Source organism: Grus americana, chromosome 26, assembly GCF_028858705.1.
Source record: "Grus americana isolate bGruAme1 chromosome 26, bGruAme1.mat, whole genome shotgun sequence".
NCBI classification, from domain to species: Eukaryota; Metazoa; Chordata; class Aves; order Gruiformes; family Gruidae; genus Grus; species Grus americana.
Genome location: NC_072877.1, coordinates 710,623 through 732,289, shown reverse-complemented (window position 1 = coordinate 732,289; position 21,667 = coordinate 710,623). Strand labels below are relative to the sequence as shown.

At 43.9% G+C, this 21,667-nt stretch overlaps 1 protein-coding gene across 1 annotated transcript; it reads left to right on the top strand.

Annotated features, from left to right (window-relative positions):
• The first annotated feature begins 1,235 nt into the window (after window positions 1-1,235).
• Window positions 1,236-17,893, top strand: ADRA1A (adrenoceptor alpha 1A). Its single transcript, XM_054804616.1, has 2 exons — window positions 1,236-2,118; window positions 17,215-17,893. Exons 1-2 carry the CDS (start codon window positions 1,236-1,238, stop codon window positions 17,724-17,726), a joined length of 1,395 nt encoding a protein of 464 aa, XP_054660591.1. The 3' UTR covers window positions 17,727-17,893.
• Window positions 17,894-21,667: the final 3,774 nt, after the last annotated feature.

Here is a 21,667-nt window from a genome sequence, read left to right as displayed (position 1 = left end):
CAGGACTTGCTTTTCCCTATAGATTTGTAGGATGGGCAGTTTAGCTGGACTAATGAGCAGTTCAGTGGGTAAAGGAGTCACTTAATAAAGAGATCTTAGACTAAATTCTGGACTTATAAGTCTGCTTCACAGTTTGTAGCCCTGAATTGTGTCCCGCAGGTTTCCATCTCTCCTAGAACGGGTCTCTGCAGGTGAACTGATAATTAGGATTGATTGCTATCCCTAAAGGAGAACGGACTGCTGCTGAGAACGTGGTGAGAAAATTCAGGCAACAAAATCCACTCTGGTCTCTTTGTTGTTGTTAAACAATACTGGGCTGAAAAAGGTTGGTTCCACTGGCTGGAGCCAGCCCGAGGAAGGCTCCCTAAAATAGCCTCCCGCTCTATTCTTATATGGGAACCATAGCAGTAAATGAACGTTACTTCTGGGAATCATATTGTTCCTGTCTTTGTCTCCTTCAGGGGCCTGATGATCTGCAAAGAGCACGACAGCACACATCGTTGACATGGCAAACTTCACTCTCCCCTTCAGCGCAAGCCAGAAGCTGATGTAGACCAACTTTAATTCACAGCCCAGAAGCTCAAGTGACAACTGCTCCACAGCATGGAAAAGGTCTGATTGACACTTCAGACCCTGAAGATGGGTGGTTGCAGGTATCTCAAACGACATTGCTGAGCAGACACAGCAACAGCAGCCTCCACCTAGTCAGGTTTCTTCTAAGGCAGTTGTAAGGCAGAATCAGGACTAACACAAGGTAATTAAAAGCATCAGTGATTTCCTCTTGGGAGAAACCTGAATTTTAGACCCTTTGGAATATTTACGTTACTTAAATAGTGAATCTTCCCAAAAAGGGAGAAATGATTTTAACCTGCAAATCCAATATTTCTCATCATGTAATCCTGGAAAGTAGGATAAATAGCCTGAGTTTTATGTAGTCTCACTTCTGCACCCCAAGAAAAATGCAGAAGGAGTTAAATTTGACTTGGAAATGGTGTCTATTAACTGTGCTATAATGGTAAAAACTTAGTGAGAAAGGTAGACTTTCTAATATGTTTCTGGACCCTTCTTGTTGTTCCTGGTGCTGCACTTCTAAGACATTCTTAAAAACTCTTTTCCCCAGCAAAGCCAGGCAAATGTTGCCTGTGGGACCTTCCAAGAACTGATCTCATCACTCTTTCTACCTGAAAAGGGAGTCAAGTACAACAGCCTCGCATGAACGTTATCAGCCACGCACCATGGCTTTCCTCCCCGGAAACTCCTCCGACTGCTCCAACTGCACCCACTCTGTGGGACCTGTGAACATTTCAAAGGCCATTTTACTAGGTGTTATTCTAGGGGGGCTGATTGTTTTTGGGGTTCTGGGTAACATTCTGGTTATCCTCTCTGTAGCCTGCCACAGACATCTTCAGAGTGTCACCCATTATTATATAATTAACCTGGCTGTAGCTGACCTCCTCTTGACTTCCACTGTCCTGCCCTTCTCAGCTACTATGGAGATTTTGGGCTACTGGGCCTTTGGGAGAATTTTCTGCAACATCTGGGCAGCTGTTGATGTCCTTTGCTGCACTGCTTCCATCATGAGCCTCTGTATCATCTCGATAGACAGGTACATCGGGGTGAGCTACCCGCTGAGATACCCAAGTATAGTGACAGAGAAGAGAGGCCTCCTGGCGTTACTGTGCGTTTGGGCATTGTCCCTGGTGATATCGATCGGACCTCTTTTTGGCTGGAAGGAACCAGCACCAGAAGATGAGACCATCTGTCAAATCACCGAGGAACCTGGCTACGTGTTGTTCTCTGCTCTAGGCTCCTTCTACCTCCCCCTGACCATTATCCTGGTGATGTATTGCCGAGTGTACGTAGTGGCCAAAAGGGAAAACAAAGGTCTGACCTCTGGTCTGAAGACAGAGAGATCTCGTTCTGAAGAAGTGACCCTACGGATCCATCGTAAAAACGCTCCTGAAGCAAGCGGTTCGGCATCCAACCCCAAGAGCAAGCATCATTTCTCAGTGCGTCTCCTCAAGTTCTCCAGGGAAAAGAAAGCTGCCAAGACCCTGGGAATAGTTGTGGGATGCTTCGTTCTGTGCTGGCTTCCATTTTTTGTAGTAATGCCTCTTGGTAAGTAAAGCAAAACCCTCTACATTTTACAGCACCTTTCCTGGAGGGAGGGCCACGTTTGCGCCTGCGTACAGTAATGCTGACCAGAAAAGCTCTGGGGGAATAATTTTCTATTGAAAGCTGTCAAAATCAAAACATTCACAAAGCAGTGAATGTAAAAAAAATGAAAGTCTCAAGTGAAACAAACCATCTCTGAACCAGAGAGAAGCATACATTTCTGAAAATAATGGAAAGTATTTGGTACTCTCTTTCCATATAGAAAATACTCTTTCGGAACTAGGACTGTTATTTCTGACCTACTCTGCTATAGGAACAATATCTTTAGGGGTGTCTGTGTTGATTTCTAAGTTCGCAGCCAGTTCAGTTCTTCAGGTGATGTAAATTTGAAAAAGGTCAAGATATATCTATATTCAGGGCCAACGCAGCCGTTTACAGACTTGGCGCCAGATCTCCTGGAGTGCCCAGCACCTGATAATCCCCACCAGAAAGAAAAAAAATCAGTTTCCTATCAGGAAGTTGACACTGTGAGATACCATACTCCAAATGAAATGAATGTATTTTTTTAATTTATCATATGACCAGTCAGAAGACAGGAGTGAGGATCCTTCAAACTAGTTTTATACTTCTCTGGCTTGCATCTATTGTAGAAACCCACTGAGTCCACTGGCCAAAACACTGGCTTCAACCATCGTGTTGAATATGAATATTTATTCACCAGTTTTAATTCTAAAGGGGAGGAAAGTCAGGGATTTTTTCTGCTTTGCTATCACTGAAATATAAAGAAGTAATTAGAATTCTAATTAAACCTTGCTCAGTCACCTTTGATGCGATTTGAGGACCTAAAAGCAGAATACTAATTTCATACCTATATCAGTGTGATTTATGTGGCACATCACACTGAAGTTTGCTCTGCAACAGCTGCACTAAATATTAGGTTTTGAAACACAGAGCCTTACATCTGTGACTTGCTCCATTTCAACAGCTTTTCTTACAGAAAGGGCTTATGCTGTGTACGAAAAATAAAGTAAGATTGTGTGGAAGTTTTAGCTAGTAACAGATCAATGTGTACAATTAAGAGAAAATAAGACCAGCCTTACCTAAGCATGCAAAGAAAGATGTGGGGATTTCCTTTTTAATTTAATTTTTTCTTTTTTTTTTTTTTTTTAAACTGATAAAAAGCTGGTTTTTGACAATTAACCTCTACTGGATTTACCAAGATTATCTGGTTGCTTCACCAAAAACCTGTCGCTTTTGTTGCCATGTGAAAAACCCAAAGATACAGAATCTTTTCTGATGGTCGGTACTGAGAAGTGCTGGAGTAAGAGATGTAGATGTTTCATAAGGAGGAGCTCTGAAAAGCCTGGCTCGTGCTGTCCAGGATGTCAGCATGTTGGAATGCTGGTTGCCAAGATGTCTGAAACATACCCAAAAAGGGTTTGCAAGAACACATTAAACACACTTCTTTTCATTTACAAATGTGGTTGCCCACACAGAGCTGTTGTTAATTAATTTGCTTTGGATTTAAGAAATTTTCTGGACTCAAGAGTGGCTTTGCATCTTTCTTTGATCCCTTAAAAGGAAACCTTCTTGAGGTTAGTTTCCCTATCTTTGTGGGGTTACTATGTTATTTTTAAAACATAAGTCTTTCAAAACCTATTTGCTACTTTTGTTTAAAGACAAAAAAACCTATTAAACATACAAGTGGCACAAAATAACACATCTTCAAAAAAAACCAAGGACACATCTTGAGGCAGACTGTCCCACCCAGAGGTGATTGCATATGGCGCACTACACCTATACCGTGCAGAGCACTTTCCAGAAGTGCTCCATTGTCCAGCAACCATTGTCAGATCTATTCTGCAGGCAGGTGAAGGCAGGCATAGGGACGTGAAGTGATCCGGCCAGGATCACGTATCAGATTCATGGCAGAGATCAAACTTTTCAGCTGTACAGAGCACTGTTGCCAAAACCGATGTCAGCTGTGGAGTTCACAACACAGCTGGCCAAGGAATAAGAACTTTGTTGTGCAGAAGACCAGGTCTGCACCTTTGGGCTATGGGACAGACCTATAAATGGTGCCATCAGCTGCAACAGCTCCTTGCAGTCATTTGTAGGAGTCATAGGCTTTTAGAAGCATGCCCTCAAAGAAGGTCACCCATGAGACAGACGTTCTCAAACTGTGCTACACAAACCACTTCAAACAACTGGCAGGCGCTTGCCACTCTGCACAGCAGAAGTTCCCAAACCATAAGTTTATTTTACTGTGATCTACAGCATCTTCAAGATCCCCACATCTATTAACATCAACCCTACCAGCTAAGAACTGAGGTAAACCAGGAAACACCAGGCTTGTTAAAAGTATATAATAAATGGAGGTAGAAACTTTTGGGGTGTAGGTACAGGAAGGGCAAAAGCACTACAAGGATATCAAGAGGTGGATAAAGGCATGACATACGTATTGATAGATGCTGCTGAAAGTAACGGGAGAAACAGTTTGAGTATCCTTGCCATAAGACAATATCTTAATTGAAATCAGCATGTGAAGTTGCCAGTTGCAATCTGCGTAAGTAATGTCTGTCTTACCTTCTTAGATGGACGGAGTTTCACTCCAGACAAAGGGTCTGTGCAAAGGTGTTCATTCCAATAGTCCAATACACCTTCTTCTCACTTGGCTCTGATGTTTGTGGAGTAAGCCAGGGAATGATAATCCTGTTGCATGAAGAGAACTGAGGTTAAGAGTTGTTTTTTCTCTGCATGCTGGAGTGCAAACCCACCCTGCACAAAACTTCTGTAAAGTAAGTGTGTCAAAACAGCTGGTTTCCGCTGGAAGAAGTCAAGTTTTCTTTTCTGAATGCACTTTCTCTGCCTCTCTAGAGGTGACCAGTGGATCTGCTCCTCCTAGTCTCAAAGCTTTTCTGTAAAAGCTTCTTTGAACTCAACATATCTTCACATATTGTTTAACAAAGCCTTCCAAGTCAAAGCTCAAGTGTGTCCCAACTAGATCTGCAGTCGTTGCATTCCCCTAGTTAAACTCTGTTCCTCTGTAGACACATAGAGCTTTCCTAGTGCGACGAAAGGTCCTTTTCCATAGCAATTTAGGGAAGGCTTAGGCCAGCTGAAATGCAGAGTAAGAGGTAGCAATAGGCACCTAAATAGGAGTTTAAACAGAGCTGTTTAAACAAGAACTGTGAGGTCCTTTGTCTGTGCCCATTAGCCTCTATTCATGACACCTGTCCGTAGTGAGCTCAAATTCGGTCTCTGCTCCACAGCAGCGCACGTCTGATGGTGTAAAGTGCTTCTTATTCTGCAGACCTTCCTTTGAATTGCTGTTATATGAGATAAGCTGTAAACCCAGTGCTGAAATAACTTTATTGGGGGAATTCAGCACAAACTCTGCCTATAAATGTCATTACCTAAGAGCAGTCATGTCCAACACTTTAGCCCTAGCGTTAGGCTGTAAAGAAAGACTGGTGTCCATGTACATCTACAGCCCTCTGCAATCGCTTCCAAAGCAGAAGGTTTTCAGATACGTTCACCAAGCTTTCCTCATTCTACACTAGGCATCCACCTTTCTATAAGGATAAGTATAGAAGGGATATATTCAACAGAAGGAAATGTTAATCTTCTGAATAGATTACTTTCCTGTTTAGGAGCTCTAATTACTTTCACTGACTGCCACTTGTTTAGTACAGCTGTTTGCTCCAAGCAGACTATGAGAGCATCCTCCCCCATCCAGGCAGTCTGTTATTCAGCCCTTCAGAGAAGGTAGCTGGAAAGGATGGTTCCTTGTCCACTTTAGGGCTATTGCTCTCACGTACCATCTTCCCCACGTGTTGCATCATTTCTTAATGTCTTGTTTCTCTTGTGCAACACTTAATCACTGTAATCCCAACTGCTAGCCACTTATGAGTCCCTTGAGCATCCCCCTTTAACATCCCCTCACGTTAATTTGCATGGCGAGAATAGCTTTAAAAGCTTTTTAGTGCTGACCTTTGCACTTTGGTTACCCCATGCTTGGCTCCTTGCTCGAAACATTACTGCACTAAAGTACTCCATTCAAATAGCTAGGGGTGCAAGCCAGGCGTCACGAACAGGGGATTACGTACGTCCTGTGCGCTCCGTTACATGAGCGTACTGCTTTACTGAAGGGAATCCATGATCTAGCTAGGAGGACTAACAGGTGACAGAGCTGCATTTTTGTTTTGTACGTTAGTCAAAGCCTTCTTATCACCGTTCATTTTGTTGTTTTGTTTGTTTTGTTTTTTTTTTTTCCCCAGTGAGCTATAAAGTGAAGCCCTGCTTTTCTTCCCAAAGTTCTTTAAGAGCTTGGTGGGGAAGAAAACAACAACGACAAAAAGCCCTTAAATAAGCAATACTGCTTTTCAAATTGGAGCAACCACATTCTCTTAGGCACCAGCAAATAGGGACTTCTTGAAGCTGAACTAGAAACCTGAGAACAGGCTCCTAGAGGAACTTGAGCATCAAGGCACAGCAAGAGCAGGGCTGCCCCACGAGGGAGGACAACCCAGGAACAGAGGGTGACAACAGCGCAGGCAGGAGCCATGCCCTCCCCAAAAGCGTGCGTTCACCATACCTGAGCAGAAGCAGGCAGAGGTGGCATCTATGAGTGGTTCAGCTGACAGCCCAGCAGTCACCAGACAAACACAAGCCAACAAAAAGAGCCAGGAAAGACCAACCCCGAGCTTGCCTACATCACTCAAAGAGGGGCAAGGAGAAGAGCCCAACCTTATATGCAGCTCCCAGGCCAAGGGGCAGAGGGTTTGTGGGTAGAGGCCACAGATGAGGCTCATCTGGGCAATTAAGGCTCGTTGGGCCCTAGCACTCTGCAGTAACAGCCTGCCACACACCATGTTTCTTCCATTTTGGGTTTTTGTCTTCCTCTCGCGACTGCTAGAAAGCGATATAGGCAGATATAGAAAGAAATGCTCAGAGCTAGAAAAGTCTGGAAATTCAGTGCATGCCCGTAGTGATGGCGTCAGTTTTCAAGGTGATGTCGAGGCTGATGTCACAACTGACAGAGCAGACCGTTGCCTGTAACTGGAAGACATGGGTTGCTCTGTGAATTTTTCAGGTTTCTTTTCAACAACACAGATGACAGTGCTTGGAGGTTGTTTTGAGGTGAAACGTGCACAGAACTGATGGAACAAAGAAAAAGGGTTGGAATATGATAAAAAAGGTCGTAAATTGGGATTGATGGTTCATCTTAACAAACCCTCAGAAGCAAACAAACTCACAGAACTTTGTTTGTTGTCCAATTCCTGTGGCAAGCTAGCTTAAATCTATCTGGTTGTAGGTGTTGTTTTCAGAAGCAGAAAGGAGAAAAGAAAAAAAAAAAAAAAGAAAGGAAAGTCTGAGCCAGGATGTCACAGGGGAAAAACAATCCAGACTACTAAACTGCGCAGGGGAGAGGAAGGCTTTTAGCATCTGTCAATCATTCTCATGATGAAGAGAGCAGAAAAGGGGATACGCTACAGGGTATTTATATTTGTAGTAGAGTAGTAAATTAGTCTTGTGAACTGACACAAACACTGTCAAGGGAATCCTGTAATCCTGTCTATGTGCCTGTCTGCAGCTGGTTTCTAATTACTATTTTGTGGTAGTTTTTTTAACTGGAGTCAAAGAGAATCACTCTACTTTCACTGGAGGTAAACCACAAAAATAAAATGCGTTTTTCTATCTCATTGATGCAATGTCTCAGGAGGTCACAAGGTGGGGAGTAGGAACATGCACCAACATCTGGAGGTTGGTGCGTTTATCCCTGTGTTTTCCTGTAAGGTTTGCATTTGCTGTATATATCATCACTTGTTATAGGCTTTAATAAGGTGGCTGATTTAACTATGGCACCTTGCTTGGGCCCCAGAGGCGTGTGTTCGTACCCAGTCCGCTCAGCCGTAAATGGGAAACTTATTTTTGGAAGTCAAAGGAGGTGGCCAGACATGACAGAAAAGCTGCAGTGGTTTGTATGCTATCAGTTACAGAAATTCATTTGCCTTCATCGTGCTGGTAAGGCATAATTGACCGGTCCTCTTCTGCGTTGCAATGCTGGGACAACACATTTCCATTTTGCCTGTTAGGGTACAGTATTTCCCAAAGGCTGTTCTTCAAGGACCCATCTAATTTTTGGTACTGGTGAAAAACACATCAGATATCACTTTATGGCCTCTTGCTCTTTTCAAGATCATCTGAGACTTGATTCAACATGTTCTCCTGCCAGAACATGTTCAGATCAACTCCCACGGTTTTGGACAAGCCGTCCTGCGTCCTGCCCACTTACTGCCAAAGTAATGGGTGTCCGGACCGTGCTCCTTTGTCATTGTGAGACAGAATGTGACAGAGTCAGGCCAGGGAGGTAAAGCCAGGCTCTCTGCTTCGCCCATATCTTATCACAGCAGGAGTTCAAATACCTGCTGCTGTCTTGAAGTTTATACTCTGCAATTCTCTCTGTTCCCTACGCACCGACTCCTGCAGACAGCGGTGTTTTAATGAGCAAAACCTGGGAACCCCATTTCAGAGTGACACACAGGGTCCACTAGCGTGAGATACTGCCAGCAGTTTAAACACGGGGTTTAGGGTCCTTTTGGGGCACAAAAAGGCAGTGCTTGTGACTCATCCATCCCCCCAGTTTAAGCACCGTTATAACGGGAACTGCCACGGGTGAGATGCAGCAGTGAGCTGGGAACCCTCAGTAACAGGTTAACCCTGGGTGCCCAACAGAAGGTCACCAACTTCCTGCAGAATCGAGACAATTTTGGTTGATGATACTGAAGCAGTGGGTAGTCTTGTCTTATCTCTGAAGGCAGCGTTAAAGAGAAGGTGTTTACATGATGGGAGGATAAATAAGTTTGTTAATGGGGGAAATTAGGAGGAGGAAGCAAAAGTTTTCCTGGGAAGCAGAACTGGGTAGAATTGCACCAGCCTTCCGGGGAATCGCTATCCTGGCATTTGCCCACACAGAAGGTAAATAGCTTGACTCCTTTTCATGAATCACCTCTTTTCTTCTTTAGCATTGGATAGATGGTCTCATAGCAGTAAATATAAGCACGGGATCCTCCTGTCCCTCCTACCCCTGTACTTACTTGGAGGGCAGAGAGTAAGGCAAGCAGCCCATGCACTCCCTCAACATCGTCTTGGCTGGGTTCTCCAGATATTCAGGGAAACAAAGGATCTGCATACTCTTTCTTTTTGTTGTTTAGCTGATAATAAGATCATAAATTAAAATGAATAAAAGCTGTGACAACCTAACCCTCAATATAGTTTTCATATCAGAAAATGCTGAACTCCAGCCATGGAGGAAATATTCCTCACATTGGCATTTCAGTGTGTTCCCTCAGCAACAAAGAGACAACAAGAAAAAAAGGGGAGGAAAAAACCAGAATAAAGCCCCAGCTCATTCTCTGGAGCACAGGTCAGGGAGAAGAAGGGTGTTTACACTCCTTGAGTCATGGAGCACAAGTGTATGTGTGTGTATTAAGCCATTGAATGGGGAGAAAATAAGCCTTGAAGATAAACAGCCAAGATATTTTCTTGGCAAGTTTTTGGGGTTTTGGGGTTTTTTTTGCTAATCACAAGGGCCATTTTTTTATAAACACAGACTGGAGAGGCTTTGCTGGTCTAGGTTGGTAACTCAGCTGCACTGATCCAATGGCAAAGATCCTGCTGGCATCCCTGTGGCCAGCATTTCTCCACCGTTACCGAGTCCTGAGACGTTGTGTCCCACTGACTCATAACACAGCAAGGCAGCGGAAGGAATTGGCGATATTAATAGCCATTTGCACTGACAACAAGAGAGAGAAAGTGGAGTCGGTTGTACTGTTTCGTGATTCACGTCTATGGCTCTCCTGCATGCACTACCTGTTGGAGAGGGTTTGTCCTTGTCTTCAAAATGTTCCTGCTTCGTGTCGTCACCACTTTCAAGTCCTTGGAGTAAATGAACCAAGAATGTAATTTTTCACTCACTCTCAAATGTCACGGTGCAATTTAGGACTTGTTAGTGATTGAAAGGCGATGAGTGATTCTCTCACTCCACCCAGCAAATGTCAGGATTTGTCCTCAATTTGGATACATAAGGGAGAGATACTCAGCTTTTGCTGAAGAAGATAATTCCTGTATTGTTAACCCCAAGGATTCCAAAATCACGACTGACACTCACATAGTGACAAACTCGTGAGACAGGCTGAGATAGACTCATCTTTTCAAACTATTCTCTGAACCACTTGGGGGTTTTTCAATTTTTAAAGGAAAGCTAAGATTTTTGTTGTAAGTGCATGACTCCGGGAGCGAGGGCTTCGGGACAAATATCAAATATCTTAAAAATGTTAGCAACGAGATCCAGAATCATTCCACTGCAGTAACAGCACAGGAGCTGGAATTTCAACGACAACGAAAATTGATTTGTAAAACAATGTGATTATTTGGGTTTACATGGGTAACAAAACCTCGGTTTACCTTCCCATGGTTTTTTATCAGCTTTCTAAATCCGCAGCAGCCCACAGTGAATCTGGAAATAGTTGCTTGCTGAGATGTTTGCTCTTTGCCAGAAATACCATCTATCGTAAGTGGGTACAATATGAAACAGAGCATAAATTAGGCCTGAAAAAATCCAACTAATCAGAGCACCGTTCCCAGACTGGCGCGTTCCCGTTGCCTGTCCTTTCCACCTCTCACCTGTGCCCAAACACCCGCACCCTCCCGCTGCCCCAGAGATCTGAATGCAGGCCTTTGTGAGGAGAAGCAAACCCCTGCTCCTCCTGCTACGTCTGGTTACCGCGGGCCAGGGATATCTAGGCACGAAGTCGCTCTCTTTCCCCCCCGAATCAGCCACGATATTCCTGGCTGGGGGACAAGCACAGCTGTAAATGTGCAAGACTTGCCAGATGCAGGTTTTTACCCTTCCTCGTGTCTATGAACCGCTGTTCTGCATTTGTTAGGTTAATTTGCTTGTACTAAACCCAGAAGCGTTTCCTACTGCTCAAGGGTTCTTTGATCCCATTTTTCGTTCCCACAGAAAGTACTTTCCATAAGGGAACGGCAGGGTGAGACGTGCTGGGAGAACATGTATGTACAGGGTGCAGCTGTTGCGTGTCTGCAGCAATGCAGACATGTATCTATATAAAAATATATATATAAAAATATACTTTCCAGAAGGTGGCTTGGGTTTTGACCCGAGATGTAGTATAGAATGCCAGTCTTATGGAATAAAGTTCAGTGCTAACACTGAGCTTGGGAACACGAGACGTAGAACATTTATCAGTGTTTGTAGAGCAGACTGCCGCACGAGAGAGCCAGGGTGCTCCTGGTGCAGAGTTAATCTGTGTGGGGCCATCAGCGCTCCTCTGTGCTTCATCCGCTGGGTCTTCAGGGCAATTGCTCTGGAATAGCTGCTGCCCTCTAGCTTGACCTCTTCAGGGCAGATCCCAGGACCCGAGTTTTAAGCTTTGCCTGCCTGTAAACCAGGCCACCGTCCCTGTCTCCATTTGCTGTGATTCCAGAGGCATGTTTCCTATGTGTCAGAGGCAAAGGATGCTAGGATTTTTGTTTGACTTCCGTGCGAGGTTTAAAACGGGTACTCCTCCTGATTCCCTAGGACGCTTTAAGCCCTGACAACGTGACATAACACTAACAAGCACCGTCTGGTTCTCTGCTCACCAGGTGCACAGGCACTGCCGTTGTCTGCCGAGCGGAGTCTGCGGCTGCTGCCTTCGAGGTGCTGCAGGCAGCGGCTCGTTGCAGCTCCGAATACAGCGGCACGACTGCTTTGCGGGTTATTGCTGGTCTCTCATCGCGTACGGGCACAGCCCTGATCTCACCACGCACCAGTGCAGCCATACACCCTGCCTGCCTTTTCCCGTGCTCTGACTCACCAGGTTTGTGCCATACAACATAAAAAGAGGAAAAAAGTAGCAAACCTCAACAGAGCTGCAAGATTTAGCAGCAGAGATGGATTTTAACACCACTATGGATCCACGGGTCACAAAAATGTATGAGATCTTATTCCCGTGGTGCTGACAGAGATGATATAGAGTAAGCAAGTAGCACGAGTTTCTGCAGTCTGGCAGCTTCTAAATCCCTCTGTGCTGTCCATCAGGGAAACGACGCACGACATCAGTGCTGGTTTTTAAACAACCTATAATCAAGAGGCTCCGTAACTTCTGACAAATGACAAAGTCAAATTACATCTTTGTGACTGAATTGGCACTTACTCACCAGGAGGTACACGGAAAACTTATCTCTCAGATCTGAAGAGACTTCCAGTTGACAAACAGGAAAATAAATGATGAGGGAAGGGAATGCAATCCTGACATTTTCAGGGGGTGAGTGATGAAATACTTAATGGCAAAGGATCTCAGGAGGCTAATAGTACATTTTATTTTATTTAATTTTCCTATAACAAGCAATTGAATTGTGCTACTGACACTTGAGAGTCCTCAACCTTTCGAAAACAAAGCAGGAATTCAAGCATCATTTAGTCAATCTACAATTGCAAGGCATTTAAAAAAAAATCTGTTGAAGTTTTCTTTACTGTTGCTCCAGCACAGACTGCAAGGAGACAATGGAAGATGAAGCCTCTAAACTGTAATCAGTTTTGCCACTACTTACCATTTTATTCCTGACAGTGTACCAGGGAAGACATTAAGGTCTGTGGATAGAGAATTAGTTTTAGAGAATTAGTATCTGAGTAGGATAGAGAATTAGTTTTAAGGAAGATATCTTTTCACTTCTCAGCTCCAGCTGTATTAGAGGATACGTGGATGGCAGCAGTTTACTAATCTATGATTACACCTAGCCTAGAATGAGAGAATTGGAGAAGCCTGCTCTGGAGAATGAGGTGCTACAATAACTCTGTGTTCTCGGTCCTGGCCGCCGGTCGGCGAGTGTCCAAACCCGAGCTGGCGCTAACGGGCAGCCACCGCATGGTCGGGGATTGACGGGACGCGGGCTCCGAACTGCTCACGCCAGCTCCGCCTGGTTTCTCTGTACTGCCTCGCTGCTACGTAGGAAACAGTCGGTCCTAGACGGCATACCTTAAAGGAAAGAGGAATTCGCCGCTCCGCTTCGTTGTTTAAGCTCATGGTTAATTATGGTAATTTTAAAAAAAAAAAAACCACAAAACCTACATTTTATTTCTACTTTAAACTCATCTGCCTTGAGCCGCCAGCCGCTGCCCATTTCGATGTTTCAGTGCGCTGAACAAAACCCTTTATCACCAGGCTGGGCAGCACTGTTTGAAAACCGGTCCCGCTTGCTACCAGGTACATCAACCACCGATGTTAAGCATGACAGCAACATCACCCAATATGAAAGGCCTGGAAGAAAAGAACACATTCTTAGCATTCTTTTGAGGAGGGACACGACTCCCCAAGGACTTGGAGAATATGACATTTTTCTCCCCTTTTGCCAGATGCTCAGGTAGCCAACAGAAAAGATTAGGGAAAGTTTGGGAACTACCGAGGTAACCAGGTGTCTGCAGTAGAAGGGCATTGCTTTCTGCGGCTCGTTGAATAGGACGTCGCACTCGTACAGAGGCACTAAGCGAATGCTGACCTTTCAGTCGTTCCTCACAGCAGTCCTGCAACATGCGGGAGGATTTTGCTCATTATACAGAGAAGATGCAGGAGGTGAAATAGTTTTTGCAGCCTACACGATAATTCAGCGGCTCAAGGTTTAAACTTGCTGATCTTGATTTATAGTGCCCTGGAAGGGGAAGAAGCTGCCGGTGTAATTAAGAAGAGGGTCCAAATGATTTCTACTTTGATTTTACACCTAGCTCTGTTACATAGCGGGTCCATTGACTATCAGTTCCAGGCTCAGCCCTTTCTAGACGCCGCTGACGATATTTCTTCCTATCGACGTTGTGCTGTTTCGCTCACAGGACGGCACCGTTAGAACGAAGCCTGCAGGCAGAGCTTCAGCTGGTCTGAACTTAGGAAGCATCACTGACTAGCACAACCAAGTGCAGAGCAGAGCAAAGCTACTGCCCTAAAGCCTGAGTTATATCCGCCCCTGGAAAGAAAGAGTTAAAGGCAGCGTGTGATGGGGTCTACAGATGGCAAAGTTTGCTGCTGTTAAAGCTACTTCGTTTTCTTTTCGCTGTGTGTTGTTCCAAGGCAACAAGTCTCTACACTGATGAACCAAAAAAGGTTACATTAATAAATTAGCATGCAGATCCCCACCCCAAAAAAAGAGCAAGAGACAGACTCTGACACTGGCTGTTTTCTATTTTTAACAGGCTTTGGCAAGGCACTAGCATTCCGTTTAGAGTGAGCCAGAAGTTGCAGCAAACAGGAATTGTTATTGTTTACCCATTTTTACACTCAGCCTCGCACAGCTGATTCCCTAAACCGAGATTTGTTTCACCTTTTGTCTTAATATAAAATGGGAATGCGGTAGATATGCTGCAATTAAATGAGGAAATAAAGAAAAAATTGAGCATGATTTGGGCATTTAGAAGCCTTTCATTATTTTTCATCTGCCAATGACTTCAGCCAGAAAGTTCTTTGAGAACGTTATTTAGTCGTTCTTCACTAAAGAAAAAACAGCATTAATTTGCCGAGAAAAATTCTAGGTTGTGGATCTGCCTGCTCACTCATGCTTAACTGCAAAACAGCGTTTGCTTTCTCTAGCACAACATTTTTGGTCTTAAAAACTGTTTGATATTGAAACTGAGAGTGAAACTGCTCTACCTAGTAGCTTGGAGCAACGCAGACGCAACCGCGGAGGCAGCGAGACTCGCGCTTGATGCCCAGGTTGCAGCCGGGGTTGGAATCAGAGGTTCAGCTGCTCCGATACAAAGAGCGAGCTCCTGCGGCCCCGTCGGGTGGTCTGACTCGGTCTCGCTTCTCTGCTACTCCACCGCACGCCGGACGGCCTGGGCCTTAGGGGAACCTCTCCCGAGTGGCTGGAAGGCTTCTCACCCTGCCGCACCTCCTCGCTCTTCCCTGGCAGCAGCGTGTCCTCTGGGCACGGCAGCTCCTCTCAGAGGGTAGGAGCTGGTGCAAGAAGACATTGCTTCGCGTTCCACAGAGGAGACCACGTCCAGCAGAATGAGCGAGTCATTAATCACGCTGCACTATTTGTGTCTCTGGTTCAGGCAATATTTTCATACGTTCTCATACCGGCAAAAACACCCTGAGAATTCCTTTACGGCTTCTGCCGCTTGAAAGCATTTGCTGCACTTGCTGTAGCTTTGTTTGACAAATATAGGAAGAAAAAGATTCAAAGCACAGTTCAGCTGCTCTCCGAATTAAATTAGAACAGGCTCCAATTGCATTATTAGCTTTTCCTAAGTCAGGGGAGGTCCAACAAACAGATCGATCCCTGCAAAGCCTAGGAGCTGCTTACAGACGTAGCTGAACTGCCGAGGATGACGAATGTATTGATGCCTCAGTCCTCCCCAGTATTTCTTTCGACACGCACATGCTTATGATTTTTCCAGGGGCAAGCGGGAAGACAAGCATTTGTCAGTGCTAACCGTTCTGTTTGTTATAAACTTGACTACAAAGTCCAAAACAAGCCAATTATGTTTTCTGGGAAATTATTTTTCTTCCTGTGCCCAAACTAATTACTGACACTTGTATGATAGAACCACCTTGGGTTTTTTTTTTCCTTTCTTTTAAAGGAGGTGAGAAACAGCCTTTCCCCTTGACAACATACAGCAAATATTTTTCTCTTTCTCTGGTTTTAGATTAATTTTGCAAAGTTGATCTTAGAAGTGCTGTTATCACTTATTCCCACCCCAGCGTCACACAGAGTTTAGTTTTCCGGTTCATTCACTTTCAGACAATTTTGTTTTTATTTCTAAGCAAAAAGAAGTATCAAATCAGAGAACTACAGGATCTTGTTACAATGACCACTTTCCAGTGTCGTTCAAGAAAAGCAACAAATTCCTAAACAATTCTCCATAAGCAGCAGTGTTGACTCTTTGATATGTTAAATATGTCTCTGTAGCTTTATAATAACATCTCTCCGTGAGTAAATCTCTTAAGCATTTACTGACATCCTAGTCAAATCATTTAAAGTTAAAAACTTGCTTATACAAGCAGTAAGGAGCTCAAGTTGTAGTTAAGCAAAACACCAAAGGTTTGGCATTAGGAAAAATGTTCCCAAGATTTTAAATCAGCAGATAACTCATAATTAAATCCTATGCTATCATATATCATAATCTATTCTTTTAAAAGGATATTAGTAATGCTGTTTAATTTTCAATTTGCATGGTCACTTGTGGTTGACTGTTGCTGTGCCAAGACAGTGAGGACTAATGAATGCACAATTTATGGCTCTGTCACTGATATGCTGAATAAGCTTCATCACAAGATTTCAATTTTTTTTAATGTTATCCTGCCTTCTATAGAAGAAAAAGCCCCATAGTGCTTTACTTACTAAGGAGCCATCTAAGTCCTTGCTTTTTGAATCGTCTCTGGGAGGTAGCCTTGCAAGTATATCTATCAGTGTATAAGTAATGGCTGCCCATGAGGCCCTCTCCAGTGTTCACTGATGTAAGAAGAAACCTTTCTTTTAACTTCTCTGAATGTTACATGCATTCCATGAGACTGAAAAATTTCAAAAGTTAGATTTTCTAAAGGTTTCAAGGGGAAACGAGTACTCAATACTTTATCATTTTTAAGACTTAGCTGGAATGCAGTCAGCTCAGTAATCTGACTTTTCACTTACTCTGACTTCTCAAATGGTGTGATTTTCTTGCCATTTGAAACCCCTTTTGATGACCTCCTAGATATGACTGTTATTTGGCTAACTAATCTTGAATTAGAAGTCCCGGGGGAAGCAGTTTTCCTCTGTCACTTGATACCAGTCCTCTTGCTTGCCTCTCTGGCTGTAAATGGGAACACAACGCTTGTATAATAAAGTAGATGTCTTGAATTGATTTCTGATAGAACATCCATGTAATTGTATGACACCATATATTGTGAAAGACTTGTTCCTGCAGGAATTGGGCTTCGAGTCATAAATTTTCCAAGACAGAACAGAATCTTATTTACTTTTCCCAGTGTTTAAGTTTCTTTGGTTACCTGCAATTTCTCACTGCCTCTGCCTTAACACTCTGTGTATTTTCCATTTTAGGTTCTTTCTTTCCTGCAATCAAACCCCCGGACACACTTTTTAAAATAACATTTTGGCTTGGATATTTAAACAGCTGCATCAACCCCATAATCTATCCGTGCTCAAGTCAAGAGTTTAAGAAAGCGTTCCAAAACGTCCTGAGAGCGCAGTGCCTCCCAAGGAAGCAAGCAGCAAAGAAGCAATCCCCAAGTTTCAACCTCAACCATCCCACCAGCCAAAGCATGGAGAGCGGCAAAGGCGTGGTCCGCATCCCCGTCGGCTCAGGAGAAACCTTCTATAAGATTTCCAAGTCGGATGGGGTCTGCGAATGGAAGATATTCTCCGCTGTGCAAAGCATGCCTGCAAAAAATGCAGTTTCTAAAGACTGTACTGTGGCCAAAGCGAAAAGTAAAGGTTTCCTCCAGGAATGCTGCTGTGCAGGCACTTCAGGGAACCTTGTCCATGAAAACTGTAAAGTGCCAACCATTAAAATACACACCATCTCCCTCGGTGAAAATGGGGAGGACGTCTAAAGGACTGGATGTGCCTAGCAGCACAGGCTGGCAAACTCATGGCTCTGCGAATGGGAAGTTGCTCTTTTTATTGGGAAGTAGAAGTAGATGCTACAACAGTTGAAGGGATCCAGGTGAAACAAACAGCATACTGTAAAACAGGGCCAAAGCTTTTGAGGTGTGATGCCCTTGAGAGCCGGTAGCCTGAACGAAGCCCCTTGAAGATGGTAAATGGCTTCAGTGGATGGTGAGCACCCTTCGGTCTTCCAAGAGACTGGCCTCTGCAAGTCATTTGCCTGACATTTAAAGGCTTTGTTTTTCACTGTATTCCCCTGTTTCAAAGTTTCTAATTTAGGTGCAATGGGGGAGAAAAAGCAAAGACTGATGCTGATTTCAGCATGGATACTTTCAGACAGCTCCACATTTAGAGCCATTTGGTGATTACACCTGCCCGCCCAAAAGCAAAACCTCGGATTCAACAGCCAGGAGAGCTGAGGTTGGGAGGCTCAGGTCTTGGGACAGTGTTTACAGATCTCTGCTTACTTTTCATTAAGGGACTGTGGACAAGAATGTTTTCCTACCATGTCTTGCCTCTTTTTTTGATGTCCAGGTCCTGGCTTGGTGAGGTCCTGCACGCCTTGTTGAAGAGAACAGGCAGCTCTTTGGATTTGCATCTTCAGCTGGGCAGCCTCATTGGTCCTCATGCCTGGGCTGCACCAGGTGGAGATTTGGTCTTCTGAAATGCCCTCAAGGCTGCTTGTCCTCAGCCTGTCTGGACGGGCAGTCACGTCAGCTCACAGGGCATAGCAAAAATCATCCTCTTGGCTCTTGCCCTGCTTGGAGCTGCTCTAAGTTCCCCTTTGTGCTGTGGATTTCAATAAACTCCATTGCCAAGGGAAACTTGATCCAAGTGGCTGCACTCCAGCTAGCTTCAGAGACCAACCAGAACTTTTCTTTTTTGTATAACCAACCTCCCAAATCTCCAAACAAAACCAAATGAAAATTTGCATGCATCCTAGGTTTCTTTGGAAGGTCTCTGCGCTTTGATGCGGGTCTAATAAAGTTCAAAACTAGGTAAGTCATCATCAAAAAAAGCCTCAGAGAGGTAACTTTCGCTCATCCATTTGTTTTCCTTGTTCTGAGTCCATCAGGAACCTGCTTAAAAACTCAGTAACTCCTTGCTCAGGTGCTTGCTAGTCGGATCAGTGCCGCAGCCACTGGAAAAGCTGCAGACATTTTGCTGTCTCCCTGCCCACTGTTATGCTACATTCCTCTTCTAATTCCTTCAATACCAAGTGCTCTGAGCTCTCTATGAGATCCTGGGTACCCCGGAGTCAGGAACTTTACCCTCGTTCTGAGCAGTGGGAGTTAAGCATGTTAAATGACTTAAGGACATACATCCCCATGAGAAAGGGCCGTCCTTTGGGAATTTGGGGGAAAAGCATTTGGAAGCATGTTATATTTTAATACAGCTAATCCAAATAAATAAATAAATGAGCTGTTCAGCATCTGGAAGAAATAGTGGGAGGAATTCTCTGTACAATATTAGAAATAAGCAGCTCTTGACATAACTCCTCCTGAGCCTGCCAAGTAAGAACGCAGCTTCTTGAAACAACACGTAAGCTTTTACTCATGTCTCAATGTCAGCTCCTGTGCTGAATATCTACTGGCTTGCAAAGGGAAAGGGATTAAGATAAGGTTAGATATTACAGGATAGGGCCTTGAAAGGACACCTTGATATGATTGATGAGGAATTATTTTTTGTCCGTCTCTCATTCAGTATTAAGTCCCCAAAGTCCAGAGAATTTAAGTCTTCCATGTCTTTTATTTATGCATGAATGAGATTTCTTTCCTCCTGCAAACACCTATTTGCAGCTAGAACATTATCGGACAATTTGCAAAAGTAAAATCTAATCCTTGGAGGTTTTGCAATATCATTGCTTTGCACAGTCCTGGAAGCAGAAAGCAGCCCCAGACCGTAAATGCACTTCACATCTATACATGGCCAGGATGCTAATCAAGCACTGCCACTCTAAATAAATGCTGAGCTCAAAGTGAAAGAAGAGATTAGATGGACCTAAGCCTGTGTTTTGCATCGACAATTCAGAGGCAGAACAAGCCAGCTAATTTTCCCCCTACATTTGGCCTTGTTTCAGTGCATTAAAATTATTGCATAATATCAATACACCTAGGAAACCTACTACAAAGTGCCCGTTTACAGATCTTGGTAATCTTGCAGGATCAAAAGTAAAATCTGCAAAAGTAAGAATCATGTCTTTGGGCAGATTCACTAGTATTGACTCAGACAGCACCAGACTGATGGAGCTATGTCAGAAAACAAGAAAGGTGTAAAAGACCTGGTAAAGTTGGCATCTTTTTTCTGCTGTAATAACCAAGAATATTTCAGGTCCCATATGTGCTGGTAATTTTTTCTTGCAGCACTCGCTGCCTCAGATGTATGTCTTATAGGTGTTTTCAGGTGCTGATACGTCACCTCAAGCAGAGGGCTTGCTTCTCCCGGCCTTCAAACAAATGAGTATGTGGTGATGGGGAAAATGAAGCTAGCACTTCTCGACTCAGACTGTAGTGGTCCTGAAGACGTTGAGAAGACACCTGAATTTGGAAGCACAGTGGTTTTCAGACCATTAAGCTTCTGTTGTGTTTGGTGGGCCAGTGAATGACACTGTCTACCTCTTCTTATACTTGGAAAATGAAACATCTAGCTTACCTGATTAGCTGAAGCAAATAGTTATGTATTCTCCCACATGAATGCTGCGTAGGAAAGAAACAGAACTTCTCAAACAGGTTAAAATTAGAGAAGCATTCAAATCAAATGCCTGGACCCAAACCCTTGTTTCTTTCCAAAAGCGTGCACTCACGTACAGTAAATCTGTAGCATTATCCCATTTTTAGTTTAAATTAGAAACCCAACCCACCCCTTAAAGCTTTTCTTAGGTTTTTTCAATAAAGTCTAGAATTTTAAACCAGAAGTGTTGAAATACCATGAAAAAATATTCTCATGGTACTTCAAGCCAAGCCAAGAAGCACAAAAGCTGGAAATCTCATAAGAAAGTCACATGAGACTCGTGGCCGAGGTTTTCAGTCTCATGGGGTTCAAATACGTGGGACATTTATTTGAACAAAACCTGAACTCTGAAACATTTTGAAAAAAACAGCCGTTACATTGAGTAAACCTAGCAAGATAGAAAATCTTCACTGCCCGCACTTGCTGCCCAACCCTGTCCGTATACTTATTTTAAAACTCGAACCAATAAGGTCATTTGTGCCATCTCTCTTTGGAGCTGGGCGATTTACAGAGGGTGTCTCCAGTAATTTTAGATTTGTTGAGGTTTCGTGGTGTCAGGCAAGGGGTTGTTGTGGAGCTACACATGGGCTGACACAAATGGATTAGCCATTTTATTCCAGAGCTACTCTGAAGCAGCGATATAACATGAATCTGTAAGATAAGGATAAATAAGCCACCATGCGGGTGGCGATGTCTGGAGAGACAGGCATGGATGGTCACCTCTGGGGCACAGCACTCCTGCTTGTGAGAGACAGAGGTTAGAATAATGAAGTCTTGGTCTCATCTTCATCCTTTTTTCCTGTCATCAAAGAGATGCTAAAGGACCTCTCTCTGTCCAGCGACTCTGAAAAGCACTCAGACCTCAGCATCAGGCAAGCCTGGTCCCAGCCACACCTCTGCTGCTGTCACATTTGCCAGCAAAAACAAACACATAATTTCTTTGGCTCACTCAGAGAATTTCCGCATGAAAACTGCCCTGTTCCCTTGTTGCAAGCAGGGTCATAGGCACTTGTCATCTTGATAGACATTTGGACTGACAAGTCTCAAAAACCATAGAAGGACCTCTAAGGAAAAAAAAAAAAAAAAGTGCAGATTTAAGCAGCTCGTATTTTTCTGTTATTTAAAGTGAACTTGGCGCTGGTAAAAGAGCTGCAGC